Source organism: Odocoileus virginianus, chromosome 26 (genome assembly GCF_023699985.2).
Source record: "Odocoileus virginianus isolate 20LAN1187 ecotype Illinois chromosome 26, Ovbor_1.2, whole genome shotgun sequence".
Lineage (NCBI taxonomy): Eukaryota > Metazoa > Chordata > Mammalia > Artiodactyla > Cervidae > Odocoileus > Odocoileus virginianus.
Genome location: NC_069699.1, coordinates 27,089,088 through 27,110,719, shown reverse-complemented (window position 1 = coordinate 27,110,719; position 21,632 = coordinate 27,089,088). Strand labels below are relative to the sequence as shown.

Genomic DNA, 21,632 nt, shown 5'->3' with positions numbered 1-21,632 from the left:
TAATACTGACTTCTTGATGACTGTCACTTATCATTAACATGGTTTAAGGTACACTTACGTGATTTTTTATTTGATACTCTTATGTTTCAAAGAATCCTTCCAGTTTAGTAACAGCTTTGCTAAGCTGTGTCTAGGAATGACAATTAATTTTAGTGGAAATTCATTCACGGGCTTCTTTGATAGTCATTCGAACAGTTTTGTGTTATTTTACATGCAATTTTATAGCTCTATAACGTTCATTTAATCTTGTTCAATGATGCTGAACCCCAGATGCCATAAGACATTATAGAAAAGTAGTTACTGCACATATGGGGTAACTACTTTTTCTGAACATTAATTTCTTTTCTCTTAACAGGCTGAAATGGTATTTAGAAAAGAGAAAGGCCTACCACTCTGTACTAAAGGTTTTATATTATGGACTTCCGGAGATGGGCTACTTATTACTACTTGTGGTGCTAGCCATAAAGTTGTTATTTACGAGCATCATCTTTTCAAGTCTAAGTAATAATGGCTTTCTCCAGGCTTCAGAAGGTTGTTGGTATTATACAATGGAATCAGGTCACTTGAGAGCTTGGGGGTAGGGGGTGGGATGCTCTCCTCGTTTGTCATCTCTAGGGATTGGATATAATCAGGGATTCACAAAAGTGGGGGTCTAAGGACTACCCATACCAGAACTACTGGGGCACTTGCTAAAAAGGCTGGTATCTGAATCTGAAACTCTTAGGTCTGAGGTCGAGAAAGGAAGCACCCCAGTAGTTCTTCTAGAAGCTAAGGGACAAGAAGCCCTGGGAGATGATCTCAAAGGTCCCTTCCACCCTAAAATTCTAAGAGTCTGTGAGTTTTCTAAGAGTCAAGTTGCATCAGCAAGATCTACAAGACAGTGACTTTGAGCCTCAGTGGGTTAACCTAAATAAGAAGTAGTTAGATTTTGATGCATACATAAAAGCAGAAAACAAAACCAGAGTAGTATCATCAGATGTGTGAAATGTGTATCATCTGTTTGGGCATTTTTTTCCTCATGGGAAATGCAGAGGAACAGCCCACTCTTAATTGCTACACAGGAGATGAGTTTCAAGGAGCTTTTCACTGCACTCCCATCCCTAACCTTTTCCTCCTCACCTTCGGACTCCTCTCTGCTGTTGAGGCAGCTCTCCAGGCATTTACAATCCTGAGTCACCGAACTCTCTTGTAATCGGTCTGAATATCCTCTATTAGGAAATAAAGCATCTACAGGCAGTCCTCTACTTTCATTTGTAGTGAGTGGAATGTGCTAGAAACATCAATACAGGGAAGGTGAACAGCAGACTTACACTTTTAAAGTGGAGTTTCAAATCTAGAAAGCGAACACAAACAAAAGAATCCAACTCTAATTTCACTTCTCCCCTTGGACACAATATTTGCCCAATGTGATGAAATATTTCTGGTATTTCTTATATGTTGGTTTATTTCATTCCTTCTCTTCCTAACTGCTTAAAGGCTCAATGAGAGCCTAAAATTTGAGATTTTTTTTAAACCACATCTGGAGTATTATATCTTTGACACAGTTTCATTAGGTGTAGGGGAACTAAACCTGTACTGGTAGCGTCTCATCGAAGTTTTATAAAACCACAAGAGCAATAGGCAGTAGAATCTTAACGTAATTACACAGAGCTGAATACACTATGCTGCTGAGCCAGGACCGTTGGCTGGAAGGCAGCGCCACCATGTGATCGATCTAAATGTTGTCCGTTTCATCTAAGTACAAAAGTTGGGATCCTCTTGGAGTTGGGCATCTTATAGCAAAGTCCCACCTCCTGGAATAATAAAGTTATCTTAGAACACCACACCGTGACACTGCTTCAGGAGAGGACAAGAGCTGTTTATAACAAGGGCAGCTGACTATGTATGTGTGTATCATTGGCCAGACTGGATCAGACATTTAGTGCACAATTAGGGTGACTTGCTTTGGGGTTAGAGGGTGTTCTCTGTTTAAGGAAACTTCGACTGGGATTTAGCCCTCAGACTTCAATGCTCAGCTGCATCACAATGGCTAGTCCCCTGTCCTTTCACAAAAGACAATCTTTGTTGCTAGAGTATACGTTATGTCAAGTGGATCCAATAATAAAGTTTCTTTCAAGTATAAAGTCTTTTGTGACCGTATGTAGGATGTAGACATCAGCTAAATTCAAGAGAGTGGAGAAGATCAAAGTCAAGTTAAACTCAAAAGTTTACCAGAACTATGTTTTCCTTTCCATATTTTTCTCCGTCAACTACATCCTGAATTTAATAGGTACATGATATTAAATGGACATGTTCTCTGTAAACTACACCCTCACTTTAGAAATGCAGAAAAGGTGGAGGAGGGAGGGGGAAATATCAAAATGGAGTAAGTCAGCATTCAGAAAGCACTTACAAAAGAAAACCGAAACACAGACAAGTCACTTTCAACAGGTATTATCCGTCCTCCGTTGAACAGCAGGGACTGTGGAGGATTCTACACAGAGTCCAGGCTACACCTGCAGACACCTGGCTGAAAGACACGCGGCTTCTGCCGGGACTGCCCATTCTCCCCAGCCGCGGCCAAGGCGGGGACACGACCCTAACACAAAGGTCACATGCCCCCCAAGACAGTTCCTTGGACCTCAAAAGAGTATTAGCTTCTTTAATCCAAAAAGGTAATGAGAGGTTTTTAAACTGATTAAATCAGCTTAGTTCATACACTGTCCCTTATGAGCTAAATATTCAATTAAAACAATTTCCAAAGCAAAATCTGACAAAATCCTCTCTCAGAGTAATTTAGATGATAGGTTCTTAACTTAGGCAAATTAAATCCTTCTCACGGTTGGTATTTTCCAGAGTCAGAAAGAGTTGCACAAGTTCTCTGGGACAGAAAAATCTACTTTGTGTGTTAAGCCATGTTTCATGATCATAAACAATAGAAACTAGAAAACATTAATGGGAGCCTGACATTCCTGTTCCTTTTATTTTTTTTCTTCAAAAGCTACATACATGCAAAACTTGAACATGTCATCACAATGTCTTAAATAAAGTTCAAAAATAAAAATACTTCATAATCCATTTAATTAAGGAAATATATATGACAATTATAAAGAAGGTAAGTCAATTATAACCTTTCTTCTAATCTATCAGGAAAAATACTTATATTATAAAAGAGAATTTAAACTCATGCCCAGAGTATTTTTTTCAATTCTTGATCAATAATTTAAAAACAAGTTGGATGTTGGTACAATGTTTAAAAAGAACAAGTTCCAGGCTTTTGAAAATGGGTCTCATATCCTTATACCTCATTTTGAAATCAGTGGAGAAACTCAAGTTTAGAAACAAAGCATTAAAAAAAAAGCCATGATCATTTTTTTATTATGGTTGATGTGGTTAGTAATGCAAGTGAAGGGTACAGTGACTGTAAAGAGATGTTGTTTGAAGTCCTTTAAAGTGTTTGAATGGAGAATTTTATTTACAAACTCAGGCTGGGGGTTGGAAGAAGCCTCGCCTCTCTCTGCTGGTCAATAATGCAAGAGGAATTACAAATCCTGGGTGAAAGGAAATTCGGAGTGCACCGCCCTTCTGTGAGATGTATAAGCATGCCCTAGCTCCCCTGACTCCAGAAAAAAGCTGGCAGGAGGCAGCCTTTCTAAACGGCCCTGCCTTTTTCAGGAGGCCTGAAAGAGTGCGGGGAGGGAAACTGGAACATTCTGCGTGTTCCAGAGGGTGGTCATTTCCTTCTATTAAAACTGGTATTTATTTGGTAACATAACACGATGTATCTCAACAATTCCAAAAATTAATGTGAACAAAATGCATTCAGAGTTCAACTTTGTCAATGTTCACATTCATCTTGGAAATGAGATTTAACTTCTGCTCCTAAATGAAAAAGGCAGGGGAAAGTTGCCCAGGCTAGAGGATGATTGATTATTGGAAACGACACACAACATGAGCAGGAAAATGGGATCATTTAATAAAATGTGTCTGAATTGATCTGGAAAGCCCTAAATGGGTACAAACACCCAAAATTCAGAAGAAGGTTAGTTCAAGCAATTAAAATATCACCTTCTCTTTAAATCAGAAATTACAAGGTTTCCTATTGAGACAAATCCTTTGCTACCACTCTGAGCCTTCTTTTGAAAAGGCCAAATTGAAATTCTGGTTGGAAAATACTTCCACAGAAGGTCCGAAGATTTACAGTGTGATATATATCCTGATATTCAACTGTGATTATAGTTTTCATGTTTGGCAACCCAACTATTATTTTCCTTTCATTTCTAACAATAAAAAAAATTATTAAAAAGGAAAAATAAAAGGTGTGGGTGCTGTCAGTGCAAAATCAGATTAAGTAAGGTTTTTCTTTTCCCTGGGATAGAAAAAAAAAAAAAAATGCCCAGTGCAGAGTATGTAGGAATGTGTCACAACAAATAATCAAAAGACAGGTTTCACCAAGCTAGTGTTCCTGGGAGGACAGTGTGGTTTTCAAAAGCAGTATTGTCACGATTATGCATATTCTCATTAACTAGGTACAGCACAGCTACTTAAAGGGAAACCGATTTCTTATGCCTCAATGAAAGGGGAGTAGAGAAAACAATAATTAGACTGAATGAGGAATTTAAAAGAGAAAAAAAAAAAAAACTGGAGAGAAAAGAACAGAGAATTCATAAAACCAAAAATAAAAAGAAAGAAAAGCAAGTAATGTGACAGTAAAAACCCACACAACCTCCCCCCACCCCACCTGCCACTTTGAGTCCTAATCGCTCAATCTGCAGGGGCAGAAACCCACTCTAAATGAACCAGCAGCGGGCTCCAGCAGGTCTTCTCTTCACTCTCCCTCCTGTTAAGACCGTTTCCAAAACCAATCAGCAAAGGACAAAGAATTCTTTACAGAGTGCAATTAGTGTTTTCCACGTCCACCTTCAAAAGCATGATGCTCTTCATGGGCTAAAGGACAGAAAAAAAACAAAAAAGAAAAAAAGGAAAGAAAACTTTAAGCAAAGGATGGGGCAACCCTCCTCTAAGGCATCTCATTCAGTTTCCCCAAATGTTGGCAAGAACTCAAACACCTTTGTGTGCCAGTAACTGTTAGCTAAGGCGTGCATTTCCTGAGAAACGTAATAATGAAAATTAAAACAGGGAATAAACAAGCAACGGGCATGCTGCCTGTTTCTTCTTGCTGGGCCGGGGAGGATGAGTAATCCTGACAAGCTGATGAGGAGGATATGCCGGGCTGTGAGCAAATGCTGCAGGGAAAACGGGGCCCCCGCAGGATGCTGGGCTGGGGGTGGGGGCTGCCTCACAGAACCCAGACAGGGCCATTCACAAACCTATCTCAAAAAACCAAACCAAATAAAAAGTGAAACAAAACAGAGAACAACACAAGGGGGGAGCAATTCTCATAGGTCCTCCCCCACCTCTAAACACTCTCTGTGGGGGAATGAGGTGTGATTAAAGGGATGGGCCTTTTATTTTTCCCAGTTATAGTTGTTGTTTTTTCCCTTTTTTTCCCCCAGCCCTAAGGGTCTGGCTTGCAAAATGACAATAATTACAAATAGGAACCCTAGAATAAAAAATGATGCGACCAAAAATATTTTCCAAAGACTTACATATTTATAAACTGGAAGTGGGAACTAGGAGGCCTGTGAAAGATAGAATATGTAAAGGCCAAGTTTGAAATTCTGTTTTCTAGACCTGGTTCAACCATTATCATGAAGCGAGCGCGGATCGTCTTCTCTCAAGAGGAAACGTTACTGTGACAGGTCGGACACGGCCAAGGGCCTCTCAGGATTCCCCAGGCTCTGTTCCAGCAACTCTTCCCTGCTAGGAAGGGAGTCCTGGGAAGGCAGACACGGGCTGGCCCATTTTACCTCCTAAGCCTCTCCTAAGACTGTATTTTTCAGACCTAGATTCTTCAGACTAGTGTGGTGTGAGGCAGGGAATAGGATCATTTTCCCTTCAGGGTTATCCTGGTTGTTCACCTAAACCCGGTCTTCACTTGGGTGGAACACTGGGAGAGGCACCCTTTATAGCTCTGAGGGCTACCTCAGGTTGACCCAATTTCTGTGAGCATCCAGGAATCTGAGCTGATGTAACTGAACATTTCTCATATGCAGAACTTTAGAAATATTTCACTTTTTATGTTTTTAATTCTTTTTAAGAAAGACTTTTAGGATAGACATTAAAGAAAATATGGCCTGCTCTGCAATAAAATATATCGTTACTGCTGTATCAAGGTGGGGAGCCACAGGTCTCTTAGCGACGCTGGGCACCAAACGATTAAGTCAGGAGAAAGGGACTGTCTGCAGATTTTTATTACTCCTAAGTGTGAGGGACAGCTTGGGGCAGTCACCATTGAGACAGTGACATCCTGATGGGTTATGAAGACAGAACAGAACAATCAGAATGGCGGGGGGGTGCATTCTGAGAAACAGAGAAAGTTCTGCGGGCCTTCGGTGAGCTTTGGCTGAAAGGGAATATAGAAAAGCTCAAAGCCAGGAATCAGCAAACTTCTTTCTGGAAGAGGGCAGAGAATACACATCTTAGGCTCTGTGGGTCACAGGGTCTCTGTCTCAACTATTAACTCTGCCCTTGTAACATGAAAGCAGCCACAGATGATATGTACGCAAATGGGCATTGCTAGGTGCCAATACGCTTTGTATATACATATACATATGTATATGAAATGTGGATTTCATAGAACGTTCATATGTTACAGAATGTAGTTCTTCTTTTGATTCTTTTTTCCAACCAGTGAGAAATGTGAAAGCCATTCTCAGCTGCAGCCCATACAAAAACAGGTGGGAAGGTGGCAGATTTGGTTTGACAGTGCAGTTTGCCAACCTTGGCTCTAAACAATTCTCACATCAGAAGACATTTGTCATTCAGCTGCGCTGAAGAACCTAACAGAATTTGGGGGGTGGCGGGGGAGGAGGTCTCTCTTCATTTCAGTTTCTTAGTCAAATGACCAATCTGTATCCAATGCACAGAGAACTTTTATCAAAAGCCTGACTTTCAGCCACCCGGCTGGAGGCCTGGCCCAAATTCATTAGGTTTCTTTGTTCACAAAAAATCTACCACTTCAAGTGGCTCCTAAATACTAACACCAGGATCCTACTTTAACAAAACAGAGGAAAGGCGTGGAGTTGGCTGTTTGTGATCTGGCTCACCCGATCACTGTTCTTCACCCAGCTATGAAGAACATTTCTGCCCAAACTTCCTTTTTCCAAATCAATTCTGCAGTGGATGGTGTATAACTCTACTGAGTAAAGGACTGCCTGCTTCATATAAAAAAAGAGAACTGCTTGTTTTTTCCAATTCCAATTTGAATAATCTTTGAATTTTTGAATGATAATTTATACTATTAAAATATGCATTTCTACTAAGACCCATAGCCTAAGTCACAAATTTCACAATGGTGTCTACACTTAAGAGAGTCTGTTCTGGGAGCTGCATGTTCCTCTCTGTTTGGCCTTTTTCTCCCCCTGCTCCCCAGTCATTGCAACATCGAAGTGATGACTCACCCTTGCACTATCTTACCTGGATTATTGTCACTGCCCTGAAAACTTGCCTAACCACTGATGGCCCAATTACCTCTGTGGCCTACACACTTCTATCACATTGAGTCTGCTGCTAACTGACAGCAGGTTAGCTAGAATTATTATTTTTTTTTTTAGCTAGAAATTTAATCATAGAATTTTGAAGCAGAAGGGACCTTGGAGATCATTTAAGACCAACCTCCTCAATATTAAGAAGGGAAAGTGAAAGGATGAGCGAATGTGACTTGCTTGAGGTCATGGTGTTGAAATGGGACGAAAATCCATAGTGCCTGACTTCACAATTCCAAATCACTTTTTTCCTCTTTGAAGTGATATGGGGAGCTGCATCTAAGACCGCATTTGCTCCATTCATAAATGGCAGTGAAACACACTTCCTTTCGGAGAGTTTCTGCTGGAGTTAGTCTCAGGGAGTAGAAAAAAAAAAAAAAGACCCTTGGTGGCCTTTCAGTTAATGTTTGGGTTGAAAATACAGTGAATGTCCCCTGAGGAATCCAATGTCCCCTAAGGAATCCTGGTGTGCTATAGTCCGTGGGGTCGCAAAGAGTTGGACATGACTGAGCGACTAAACTGAACTGAAGGAATCCAAATTGCATCTACAAATATGTGATTTCCATGCTGCACAATCAGTTAAGCAACTTGTGTAGTGCCATCTTCTATCTCTTCTATATAAACTTCCATTTAAAATTCAGAAGCTAAACACCTTCTGGATATCTGCAGCAGATCTGTCCCACAGCTTACAACCTAAATCACTGGGCTTGTGATTATATGATTCCTAAGAGGGAGGCCTTAGATTCATCCCATAGTAAGACACTGACAAAACAAATTTTGATTTTTTTCTTCCTCTTTTTGATAAGGGGTTGGGAAAAGTGAAACGGCCATGGAGTATACTTCATTAATTCTAAGATGCACTTCCTCCCCACCTCCCCACTGCACATTTGAAGACCACTGGAACTAAGACTGTGTCACAGTTAAATTAGGAGCCTTTTATTTTTCTTTCTTAGTAATACTAAAATAATACTTATCATCAAAGGCATCTTAGATTCAATGAAACACCATGGTTGAAAAAAATTGGGTTACTGACTCTTGGAATAGTTTGGGAAAACAGGAAATTCATCATATATATGCAGGACTGTCAATTCTTTCCTCTAATTGTTAAAACTATAACCCAAAGTTTGATCTACTAAACATTGGTTTAAGAGCACTAAGCTGTTTTCACTATGAAAAAGATGACTTTTTCAAAAGAGCACACAAAAGCAATGAACATGAATCATGATGGAAACAATGGGTCCACACACCTATTCATACTGTTAACATTTCACCACTATGCGTGCATTCTCCTCTGTGTCACACTCATCTGTAATGAGGACATATTAGCATTTCAGTAGAACGTTCAATCATGCCTGTGCTCAGAATAAGTTCCTCCACAAATACAGATGTTACACATTATAAATCCCTGTTTATGAAGGGATGATTGAAAATCTACCTGCCAACTCGTATAATAACTTTTTTGTTATTGTTGCTTCAAATAGAAGGCAATTTTTTCTAAGAATGACAAGTCTGAGATTAGGTTTAAATTTTTGAAATAACAAAAACAATAATGTATCTCTTTTTTTATGATACATGTGTTTAGACGACAATAAAATCTCATTTTAACTTCTAAGGCTAAACTGTTGTTTTAGACCCATAAATGTATTTTATTGCATTATTTAGTGGATCATAGAATTTCAAGTGACTCTCCCTTCACCTCTTTGGCAACACAGTTTCTGTCTTTAAAAGTATGAAAGAATAAGCTAGAAAGTAGTAACTGGAAATGAAGCACTTACGTTTATAAAATACGGCTTTAAAAGATATGTGGGGCAGGAGTTCATAGATCTTTTCTAAAACGGTGGCTTCACCGACTAATGCGGCATTTACATTCCAGACTTGGACGACATCTTCTCGGTCCCGGACGCTGACACTAACTCCTATTACTTCATCATCTGAAGGGAAGGCAGGGGAAAAAAAGAAATGAGTGATCATTTCAAGTCCTCCAGAGTTGGCTTTTTAACACTTATCATTTTACTGGTAGGTTATGAAGATGATCAAAAGAAGGTGGCACTAGAGAACTCATGATAAATACTAAGGGACCATCATTGGGCAAAAGCAAGTTAGTGGGCTAAAGCTGTAGTGCTCCCATCACATTTATCCAGGGACTTAGATAAACAGAGTGTCCCGGCCAAACAAACTTTCCAGATAAGTAATTTGCCCTTTTTAACATGTTACCGAAGCCTTGGACTATTTGGAACTCTGTTTTGATGAGACTTTTTCTAAAACAAGTTGCATAATGTTCGGCTCTCTGAAAGCCAAGTGAACTCACATGAACTGTTCCTCGATGCTTGGCTGTCCTTGTTAAGAACGGCAAGTATTTCTCCTGACTTCCTGCCAACCATTCAGAGATCTTGGGGTGGCTAGTGCTCTGGGCCCCAACACTAACTAGACCCAGACTGTGTGTTCCGAGTTGCTCATTCTGCTTTCTGTGGTTTGCTTGTCTGCTCCTGTCCTGTTAATCCTCCCAGCTCTCTCCTGCTTCTCCCTAGCCATACCCCTTCTGGTCTGGGCATTTTAACTGTGGGCTGGAGAATCAATGACCATCTGTTAGCACTGTGTATAAAGTAAAAGCAAATATCTCCTAAGTGTGGCTCTGTTATTACAGCACTTCAGTGAATGGGCAGGGAAGTATGTATCTACTTTGATTAATGTAGGTCTTTTTTTTTTTTTAAAGACTGAATTCCAGATTTGGGGCTGTTTGGTAGGTATTTGAGAACTGGTGCCTGGATAAATAAGGCTATGTACTGTCCTATGGAGCCACTCTATACATAGTAATTCACAGCAAAATGACAGGAGTAAAGACTGTTGACTCCAGATTCACGTGTTGGCTGCACATTACTGAAATAGGCTCACCCCTCTGCCCCTGCACAAGCATCAACGAGTTAGATGTGAATGATGAGCATCACTGAAGTTAAGAAACTGTGCTGCAGTTAATACGTTTTGCCTAATTCTCCTCATTTATGGTAAATCTGTACATCTTAATATTTACATTGCCAGATTTTCTGTGTGTCTTCTGGGGATTAAAAGGTTCCAGCACTTAGATACACTATAAATGAGGGCCTGTCCAATTACCACAGGGGTTCATCTTCAACAAAATAATTGTTTTCTTTTCTCCGTCCTTCCCTTCTTGTCTTCATTCTCTCTTTCCCTTTCCTTTTAAAATAAATTTCACTCTGGGCTAAATATGTGTGATGTGATACTAAATAATTCCCTGTATAGAAATATGTGAAAGCAGGCAAAATCAGTGGGAGGTGTCAGAATTTAGGCTAGTAGCCACCTTGTGGGGGAGGCAGGGTGTGGAGAGATTCTGGAGGGCCATGGACATTCTCTTCCTTGATGTAGATGCCAGTTATGGGGATTTGTTTACTTTGGGAATGTTTATCAAACTACACACAGTATAGTTTGTGTCCTTCTCTGTATACATGTCACAACTCAACAAAAATTCCCCCCCAAAGTAAACAGTACCTGATCATGGCCATCCACGGAAACTCATTAGCCCATCAAGAAATGTGTCTTATGTACAGGTCTCTTATTTTTCCTTTAATCTTCAAAGTATATTTGCTAGAGCTCAATGTTAAATTTTATGTGAACATAAAATCAGCAAGCAAAGAGGAAAGATTCCATATTGACCACTGTCAAGAATCGTCATGAATCTCAGCCAGGAGAAGATTAGCATTTTCTCATCTTGTGGTTTTGCCCATCTCTACACCATTGGCCAAAGGATGCTGGAACAGATTGGTGCTGAAAACGCTAAACTGTCGGTGTTTCAGCGTGGCCTGGTTTTTGGTACCTTGGTGTAGCCTCCTAGCACAGCACTTTCAGAAGGGCATGACAAGAAGGCTGCAGCCTGTATGCAAAAGAAGATCCATCGGCCAGTATGGAATATTCACAAGTAGCATCAAGCAGCGAGGCCCTGACGATTCTAGGATACTGGCAGCGCAAGACGTCAGAGCTAGGAGGAGCCGCTGTATGCAGATGAGGGAAGGCAGGACCAGAGACGCGAGCTGCCCTGCCGCAGTGGCGGAGCTGGGTTAATGAGGAGCCAGCGGTTAATAGCTAACGGTGCTCTCGTTCCGATGTCACCACAGAACAATACATCTCCCTTTGCTCAATCCTGGCTATTTATTATTACTTAGACTATTTTCCGTGGTTCTGGAAATGGGAATAATTCATACAGAAAACTTCCTCTCCCAGGGATGTATGTGTTTATAATTAACAACAAGACACAGTTTCTTGGCTACATATTGTAAAGATGCTAATTACCCCCTATTAAAACAGAAGGGATCTGGACTTTTAAGACGAGATCCTGTTAACCCAGGTTCTGTCTTCAGCGAAAAAAAAAGTGTAACAATTAAGGAAAACAAAAGTAGGATGATGAAACAGTCAGTGAGGTAAACCTGAAACCCGAGTGGAACTGGCTAAGCCTAGGAGGGTTCCCAAAGGCAGCACCATTTAAGAAGTCTGAGGGCAAATCAATCAATATCAATTAGCTTTAAAAAAAATTGTAACTGAAAGCTGAACAGGTAAAATGTTATTTTAAATGTTACCTCAGAAGCATTCAAAAAGAACTACCCAAGAAGAAAGCAAATTTGTAAACTAGCAATTCAATTTACCTCTTTGAGTGGTTTCATGACAAAAATCACAGCAAAATAAAAATAGGGAAAGGAATTGAGAGGTACAAACTATTAGGTAAAAAACGAGCTGCGGGGCTGTTGTGCAGCTGGGGAATAGAGTCAGTATTCTGTAATGACTATAGAGGGAGTATATAACTTTTACAAACTGTGACTCTAGGACTATGTTGGGCACATGTTAACTTATGCATTTTGTACATCAGCTATACTTTGATTTAAAAATGTAAAATAGAAATGTATTCACAGGGCTCTCAGAAACTCATTCAGTATTTGAAAATGGTGTGTAAAGTCCTGAAGACTTTACATTTTAACCTCAGTTGTGGGATCACAGGCACTAATGGTGATTCAGCCCCACCTCCCCTGCGTGGCTCATTCTGAGGAGAGGGATGAAGAGAAGGACAGACAGCAAGGGCGAGGGATTGAGACAGACAGAAAGCATTGTGCCAACTTAACTACAAACTTCGGTAGACAACAAACGTACCTGCCTCTGCTGGAAGGGTTGGAATGGATAAAGGAAACCTACCACCAATTGCGTTAGGAGTCAATGTCAAATTTCATTTTCTTCTGGGACAAATACAATATTGTATGCCAATTATACTTTGATTTAAAAAATAATTTTTTTTTCCTTTTTTCCTGCCTGTTTATCTTAGACAGATGGTCATGGATACTATGAAGATGAGCTATATATGCAAAAAATATATAAATATATAAGCATACACACATATGTATATGCACATAATATACAAATATGTAAATATACATATGTACCTACACATATAACACTGGAATGCCATGGTCACATGGGAAAAAGCTAAGTAAACGTCACAGTGACAAAATAAACGACCCTGAGATATGAAAAGCCAAACACACGGAAACAAACGTCAGCAGGGAACAAGCCAAGCGCACGCAAGCGGGGATGACCAGAGCTGAGCACATCATTACCTGCGGCGGCACAATCTGTGAACTGTTCCCCGATAGTCGCTAACAACAACTCTTTCCAAACTGTGGACTGGTGTGGGAAGAGAATAAAAAACACGACAGAACCAAAGAAAAGAAACACATACACGTTTTTAAACCATTATCTTCAGGAGCTACACAGGTCACTTTTTCTTTCAGTTCTTACGCCCTACCCACGCCTGTATCGCGGGTCCACAGATGTGGCTGAGTCACGGTTGTGAACACTCGCGTGGTGGCACAGATCATACTGTTTTACACATCACTTTGCACAGAAAGACGCAAGGGATCCCACATCACAAACTCTGTGTCCACGGAACTGTAGGTTTAACGTGGCAAAGCTGATCTTGAGTGCCACCTGGGATGAATTTGAGAAGAATGTGGGAAAAATGCATTCAAATGACCTACGATTTTCTGATCTCTTTATCTCTCACGGATTCAAAATGTATCAGCTGGTTGTAAGTGAATGCTATTAGTAAAATCCTCCTCAAAAAAACCTTTTCTGTTTTTCTTGAAGTTTATAAGGCACTTTTAAGGTTACACAAGTGAAGAACACTTAAGGAAATTTCTGGTTTATTGAGGGCCAGAGACTTGCAGATTTCTGTTCACTTGAAGGCATTCTGTTTCTCCTAAATAACTTAACTGTGTGTATTGTGTGTGTGTGTGTACGTGTATTTCCCTCAAAGAATTAGCGCAGGTGGTAAAGAATCTGCCTGCAATGTGGAAGACCCGGGTTTGACAATCCCCTGGAGAAGGGAATATCAACTCACTCTAGTATTCTTGCCTGGAGAACTCCATGGAGACAGGAGCCATGGCGGGCTACAGTCTGTGGGGTCGCAAAGAGTCAGACACGACTGAGCAACTAACACTTTCACTTTTCAGTTTCACTTTCTGGTCCATTCTTTCCCAATGAGAAAAACTAAGCCTCTTCTACTCAAGATCTACTAACACCATCCATCAACAGCCAGTGTCCACACACAAGTAACTGGAGGCCTCCAAGTTTTTCCAGGTTCTCCTCAAAAAGCTCTTCATCCCGTATCTCTTCCTTGTCATGGTGCACATGCTCTGAACACTGTCAGAACTGGGTTTGAAACATGACAGCTGGTTTAGTACCTATGCCCCAGGCCAGCTACCAGCCTCTCTGAGCATCAGTTTCCCTTTGGTGAACAGGGAGTAATAAGGGTGAACAGGGAGTAATAATAGGACCGACCTCCCAGGGTTGCTGTGACCATGCAATTAGTCAACATATGCATTTGACGGGCTCAGTACTGTGACTGCAACAACAGGACCGGAGATTTAAGATCTGTTCCATAAATAGCTGCGCGTGTGCTCTGGACCAGCTGCCCAGTATATATTAACTATAATAAGTGTGTGTTATCATCATGTTCTAATGAGCTGAGAGCAGCCCAGCTGAATTTTTAACCAACACCACAGCAGTGAACGGTAATGACTTTTCCCCTCTCAGAGAGGGTTTTCCTTTCTCCTTCCTAGACCCTGGTTTACCTGTCTCCCACCTAGAAACCCCGCCTTTCTGTTTCCTCTGTCCTGTCTGCAGTCTCTTACACTAGCAGGGGCGAAGGTGAGTGTGTTGAGAGGAAGTTACGGGAAGGGAACGTTCCCTGTCCCACAGTGAATGCAGACAAGGCCGGCCCACCAGACTCCCGCTGGTCAGCAAAGAAGAGAGGGCTGAGTGGCTTGGGATGAGGACATTTCTCCAGTCGTGAAGGTGTTGTTATTTCTGACTGAATGTGCTCGAGTGAGCTGACCAGGAGGGAGAACAAACATCTTTCAGCTATTTTTCACCCATCATGATGGTTTCTACTGGAGTTCAACATCTACTGTGAGTAAAAAGAGAACGTGACAAGGAAAACGTGTTTCCATGAAATTCAAAACGATGGCATGCGGGATTTAGCTCCCTGATCAAGGTTCGAACCCAAGCCCCCCTGCATTGGGAGCAAAGTGTCTTAGCCACTGGACCACCAGGGAAGTCCCTCCACTGACATTTTTTAAATCCTATATATCAAATAATAGGCAAATCTTGTAGCTAGGCACCTTAATGATAGTTTGCATTTTTAAGAAACAAACTGAGTCATAGCTTTCAGTTCAGTTCAGTCATTCAGTTGTGTCTGACTCTTCGTGACCCCACAAAGAGGGGTGGACTGCAGCACACCAGGGTTCCCTGTCCATCACCAACTCCTGGAGCTGGCTCAAACTCATAGAGTCGGTGATGCCATCCAACCATCTCATCCTCTGTAGTCCCCTTCTCCTTCTGCCTTCAATCTTTCCCAGCATCAGGGTCTTTTCCAATGAGTCAGTTCTTCACACCAGGTGGCCAAAGTACTGAAGTTTCAGCATCAGCAATGCCTGGTCAAGCCTATGGGTCCCTAGAGGTGTTTCAATTCTTTGCACTTATCCATGTGAAAGAAACCATGAAAAGGGGAGACTGGGTAGCATCAGTCCTCACATCCATTTTCAAAGAAGCTTTTGGTTTCCCAAGATTTCAGAGCAGATCTGAATATTCTTTTCAGTGAGTATAATGAAGTAGAGCCCACTCTTAGGAAACCCAGGTTTCTGAGGCATGACCACCGCCAATCAGAGCCCAGCAGGCCATGCCACCAACCAGGTTCTCATCAGTCCCAGAGACAGATTGAGCACACTCCTGCATCAAACCTTAAAGAATGGTGAGATGCAATCCCCCCATGCGTCCAGACCCTCCAAGCCGGGATCACTCTCAGGAGTGTTGGTCGTTACAGTGGGGAAGGGACGAGCCTTTGCTGGGAAGGGTCAGGCTTTTCACTATGTAAACCTACTTCCACATGTTGGCTATAGCTGGGGAGGACAACACAACCATAATTAGCTTTTTGGTAAAGTTTACAGGTATGGAGCTGTTCAGACTCTATGATACATATAGTTATACTATTGCTCCATTTCTACAGAGACTCACAGTGTATTTTTAAGGTGACAGTGTTTAAGATAGAAAACCACCAAGATCGGAGTTTGGGATGGACGTGTACACACTGCTATATTTCAAATGGATAACCAACAAGGACCTACTGTATAGCACTCTGCTCAATGTTACACGGCAGCCTGGAAGGGAGGGGAGTCTGGGGAAGAATGGATACGTGTATATGTGTGGCTGAGTCTCTTCAGTGCTCACCTGAAACTATCACACACTGTTAATCAGCTATGCTGCTGCTGCTAAATTGCTTCAAGTCGTGTCTGACTCTTTGTGACCCCGCGGACTGTAGCCTGCCAGGCTCCTCTGTCCATGGAATTCTCCAGGCAAGAATACTGGAGTGGGTTGCCATGCCCTCCTCCAGGCGATCTTCCCGACCCAGGGATTGAACTTCAGTCTCTTCTGTCTCCTGCATTGGCAGGCGGTTTCTTTATCACTTAGCACTACCTGGGAAGCCCGTTAATCAGCTATACCCAAATGCAAAATAAAGTTAAAAAAAAAAAAAAGAAAACCACCAAGTTCAGAATTGACTTTCTCACTCCCAGTCCTGTTCTGAGTCTACCAGGTGCTCTGTCTGAAACGCACAATAGGTTCATCACATGCAATCAACAACAACCACACATTCAGCTTATGGAAAAGGATCAGAACAAACCTACCGTGCTGTCCTTGGGGACTTTCATCTTCCACACACCACCCTTAGCATTACTCTCCTCTTCCCTGGATCAAAAACCAACATTCAAAGTTACACTACTGGATGAAGTGGTCCTGCATACACCTAGGGTTAGGGTTAGGGTTATGACATTAAAAACAAAAGAAAAGAAAGGATCCCGCAATGAACTTCCCCACCCGTCTGTTTTACTGGAAACTGAAGCAGATGAAAGAAAAAGGAAGGCAATGGAGATGGAGAGGGGAGTGGGATTCAGTGGCCAAAAGGGCAGGGAAGGTGATCATCCTCAAGGAAGGGTGCAGAGAGGCTCCCCAGAGTATCTGGGAGGGACTGCAAGAGCCTAACAGGGGTGAGGGCTTTTACATCTCCACATCATGTTCTTGACATCACCTCCTCTGACTGGCCTTTCAGCCCTGTGTCACAAGTCTAATGGGAGACTCAGCTCCTGTAGAAGGTATCTGCTGCTTCCCACTGTAGTAACTGCTCCCCCTTCTGGCAAGAGCACCCCAATCTCCCTTTAAGTAGCTTCCTGTCCTCTACCCTCCGTCAGACGTCAGACACTTTCTGATATGGCTGATTTCACACCCTAGCTTTAAAGAAGGGCTCATGACCCAGGTCTGCCCGTGAGAATGTTATCTCCTCCTAGTCTTTGTGGTTGGCCAGGGATGTTGGAAAGATGACCCACACGGGGCCAGAGAGAGCCTGCCCTGGCATTTTATTGGGGCTGGTGAATGCTGACATTGACGAACTTGCAGCGTGAAAGACTGGAGCCTAGGAAAGCCATTTTGTCACCTAAACGGCAGAACCTGCCTGAAAATTAAACCAAGGAAGAGGAAGGCAAAGCAAATCTGCTACAGAGTGTCAGAGTCCCAATAACAACTAAGCACCCAGATCTGCCCGAAATTAGCCCCATCACTAGACTATCTAGTTACAGAGGCCAAAAGATTCCATTTTTGGCTCAGTTTAGGTTTCTGTCATTAACTGTCAAAGAGTTAAGATACATTTCCCTTCCATTACTGAGTAAATGACTTAGAAGAGTCAAGGAACATGATACAAGGATTCACTATTAACTGGGATTCCAGCCCAGGGAAAGTGGCTTACTCTTCCCCACCGTCAACACTACCCCAGCCATTAACGAAGAAAGACAGCTTCCCCTTGACTGTGGGCCATGGCCACTATCATACATTTTCTATGTGGTCCATGTGAGGTATGTCTGAGGGGATGTGATCTTTGTTCATGCACGGTTCCACCTTCCCTACAGCCTATAAGCTTTTTCATTGCACTGTCGGGTCATTACTGAACAAATGAAAGAAGAAACCCAAATGATGCTATGCCCCCAAACAAAGACCTGCATGGTCCCTTCAGTGAGCTACTGAGGACCTATTTATGGAGAGACTGTGGTGGGGTCCTCCATGGGCAGATGCTGAGACACCTGCTCATCATCCCGGGGTACAAGGAGAAAGGGATAGCGGGCAGGGCTTATTTCAAAACTAAATCATGGCAGCATCACTAGGAGAAAATTACTGTGGCATTCCAATTTGGCGTGAAGTTAAACATTTTATTAAGTTCACAATCATTTCCCTCCCACCATAACTGCGAATTATACAGAAGACACTTACCAGAGTGGTCGCCTCTCTCCTCTCATTAAATGATAACTGCATCTCAAAGGCAGGCTAGTCACAGGAGGAATATTATTGTACACACTCCAGAATATCTTTAAAAGAAAAACACTTCGTTCAATATATCCAGTATTGACTTACTATACTGCTAGATTACAAAACTACTGCATTAAAGAAAAAAATCAGGTTCTCATTAAGTCCTATCCATTCGAACTAGATTTTTCTCAGTATTCTTTGTAATTTTCTGCTAGGAAATGTAACATAACATTAAAGAATGTTCTTTTCTGAAGTCGGGCCAAGTTGTATGCTTCAGGAAACTATGGTTATTAAGCAACCATTCTTATGCAATGTGTCTCCACATAAAACTGGGTAAGGATCTTGCTAATGATTTTTCTGACACGTAGATGGCATACAATAAAGTCAGCAGTGCTGAATATATGTACTGAACCGTATTTCCTTGTAACACAGACTCTGTCTTCTAAGCCCAGGAAGAGTCTGTTACACTTCGGATTGGGGGAGGGGGTATGCAGGAGGCAAACAGGAAACTCCCCACTTCCTTTCCTCTCCCAGCAGGAAAAAGGAACTGCTCAGCTGCCAAAGCAGCAAGTTCCCCAAGATACAAGGTGTTATGAATTCCAAGTCTGTGTGCTCCCCAAACTCACAGAGTGATACCCAAGCCCCCACTGGGATGGTATTAGGAGGTGGAGTCTTTGGGACAAAATTAGGCCATAAGGATGGAACACCCCATGCACCATGATGTCCCGATAAGGAAAGGAAGAGTGTTCTCTCTACCATGCGCAGATGCAATGAACAGACGACTGTCTGTCTATAAACCCAATAAGAGTGCCTTCACCAGGACGTGATCATGCTGGCTCCCTGATTTTGGACTTTAGCATGAGAAATCATCTGAAATCAGCATTTGTTTTCGAATTCATCCAGTCTACAGTATTCTGTTAGAGCAGCTGGAACTAAGGCACATGGTAGCTGGGAGTCAGAAACAGATTACGTAAAAATAGTAGCGTAATAGTAACAATGAGAGTAACAGCAGGAATATTAATAGGGCCAGAATTTGGTCTCTGAACTTCTAAATGTTTACAAAATTTATCCTAATGACAATCTCAATAGAAGGTGTAATTATCAGCCTTGCTCCATGGATAAGGAAACTGAGGCACACAGACTAATCCCCCTGGTACAACTGCCAGGCTTAGGACAAAGATTGGGTGTACACAGGAGAGAACTCATCCCAAGGTGTTTGGAACAGGCCCAAGAATCACTGCACTGTGAACATATTTATGCAGAGAATCACTATACAAATGAGAAACAATATTTTGTGTGCTGAAGTTAAGTCAAGGAAGGCTGGGACTCCTAGTGGATCTGAGGAGAACAGAACAAGCAAGAGAACAGTTAGAAAAATGAATCCAAGGGTAGCATAGGTGAAATGACATTTTACCTATGCTGAACGATAATCCTCATCGAACACAGATAAAACAACCTTAGAGGATTGTTTCAGCCCGTGTTGTGTAAAAATTAAAGCTGGATTCATTGCAAGGCCAGCTATAATGAATGGTAAAATAAAAGTGAAGGCAAAAGAAACACACCCTACTTGACAACAGATTTAATAAGAATACCTAGTGTCCCTTATACTAAATGGTGGGAATGTAGCAAGTAGCTGAAAATAACTCTGTAGGTCATCAAACAGATGTCTGTCTTTGTGGAGACACCTATCATATCAATGGTGTGCTATCAGTGCAGACAGTAAGATTATGCCAACATTTCATTTCTGGTCTGTGATATGGGTGTGAACAGGCAGCGCTAGAATTTGAGGCCAGGCATGTGGATCTAAAACCTGTCATCTTAACCACTCAGCAACTTCCCCCTCTGCAGACACTACGACCCATCTTAGGTGCATCTTTCTCCAATCCTAGAAGCCATGGAACAGGTCACGAGATAACAGAGTGAGGGGCACCACTGAAGACCATTTCCCACCAGCAGGTTCCCTTCATTACTGGCTATGCGGCTGCCTTAGCTCTAGCCTGGGACTTCCACAATGATATGGCAAGGACCCGTGCAGAATTTATGGACACATTTATGCTAGAGCGTAAATGCCTGCTTTCACCAAGATGACTTCAGACCTGGCAAACTTCCAGTCTCCTAAAAGGGATCCCAAGCTAGAACACCTGCCCTTGTACCCTGCCAAAGTTCTCAAATCTTAACTTTTCACCCATGTTTGAGGCACCATGGAAGACACAAAAAAATGCTTCTCCCATTCCAAACGTAAGCACGACACCCTAAGGATTGTGCCACGGCATGTGTCTTTAGAAGTTTCCTTGAAAACACAAATGGGCAACTGATTTTGTTAGTTTTGGCAAATCTGAGAGGAGACGATTACAGCCCAAGAAGATACAGTGAAAGACTTCACTCTGACCTAATGTACTTATTCAAGTCCATATTTGCATGTTTGTGCATGAACACAAAATGAGAGTGAAATATGTGGTGACTTCATTAAAAACAGCCCCATTAAAGTCCACAGCACAAAGTCAGTCTGTTTCCTTACTGCAAGCCTCACCCAGTGTGTGGACTACTCGTCAAGGATGTGTGATGGAGAAAGAGCTGGAGGAAGGAATCCAGCATCACACAGTTCCTTACACCTCCTCCTTTCCTGCGGAAGTAAAAGCACCATTTCACTGGAAGCTGGATAAATAATTCCTGGCCATGCTCTCCATAACACACTTTTATTTTTGTTGAAACATCTATGTTTTATCACTGACAGAACCTTGCAAATAGATTTCAAAAGCCTGTAGACTTAGAATTAATTCTAACTGGCCTGCAAACAGTATATTACAGTGGAACTAAGCACAGTATTGATTAAAAATGATGAAGTGTTCTTTTTTTTTCCCCAAAAACTTGATAACTGGAGGAGAGGTAGGGAAGTCCAACATCATTTATTCAGTCAACATGTGCAGACATCAGTGAGGGGCAGGGTGCTGTGATGAGTCCCAAGAGTTGTTAGATTCACTAGACAATGGTGTCCACTTGATACATCCCCAACCTACTAGTTCTGATTGAAGCAATTACACTCCTCCTGACAGTTTTTTGCCAAATAGATCATCAATCATTGCCAAGAAAATTGACAAATTTCCTCCTCAGTGTTTTACTGAATGTTCTGAAGAAAAAAAAAGA

At 41.8% G+C, this 21,632-nt stretch overlaps 1 protein-coding gene across 2 annotated transcripts in view; it reads right to left on the bottom strand.

The window, feature by feature from the left end:
• Positions 1-2,935: 2,935 nt before the first annotated feature.
• The window catches only part of EIF4E3 (eukaryotic translation initiation factor 4E family member 3), a 39,593-nt gene continuing 20,896 nt past the window's right edge, over positions 2,936-21,632 (bottom strand). Inside the window, exons 3-7 of one of the 2 annotated variants that reach the window (XM_070455684.1) lie at positions 18,453-18,547; positions 16,823-16,883; positions 13,199-13,265; positions 9,362-9,517; positions 2,936-4,926 (exon numbers count right to left, since the gene is read on the bottom strand). In XM_070455684.1, coding sequence (XP_070311785.1) covers positions 4,880-4,926; positions 9,362-9,517; positions 13,199-13,265; positions 16,823-16,883; positions 18,453-18,547 — 426 coding nt within the window. In that variant the 3' untranslated portion in view covers positions 2,936-4,879. Of the gene's footprint in view, positions 4,927-5,577; positions 5,622-9,361; positions 9,518-13,198; positions 13,266-16,822; positions 16,884-18,452; positions 18,548-21,632 lie in introns of those variants that run through there. The other variant, XM_070455685.1, reaches the window with a different exon arrangement.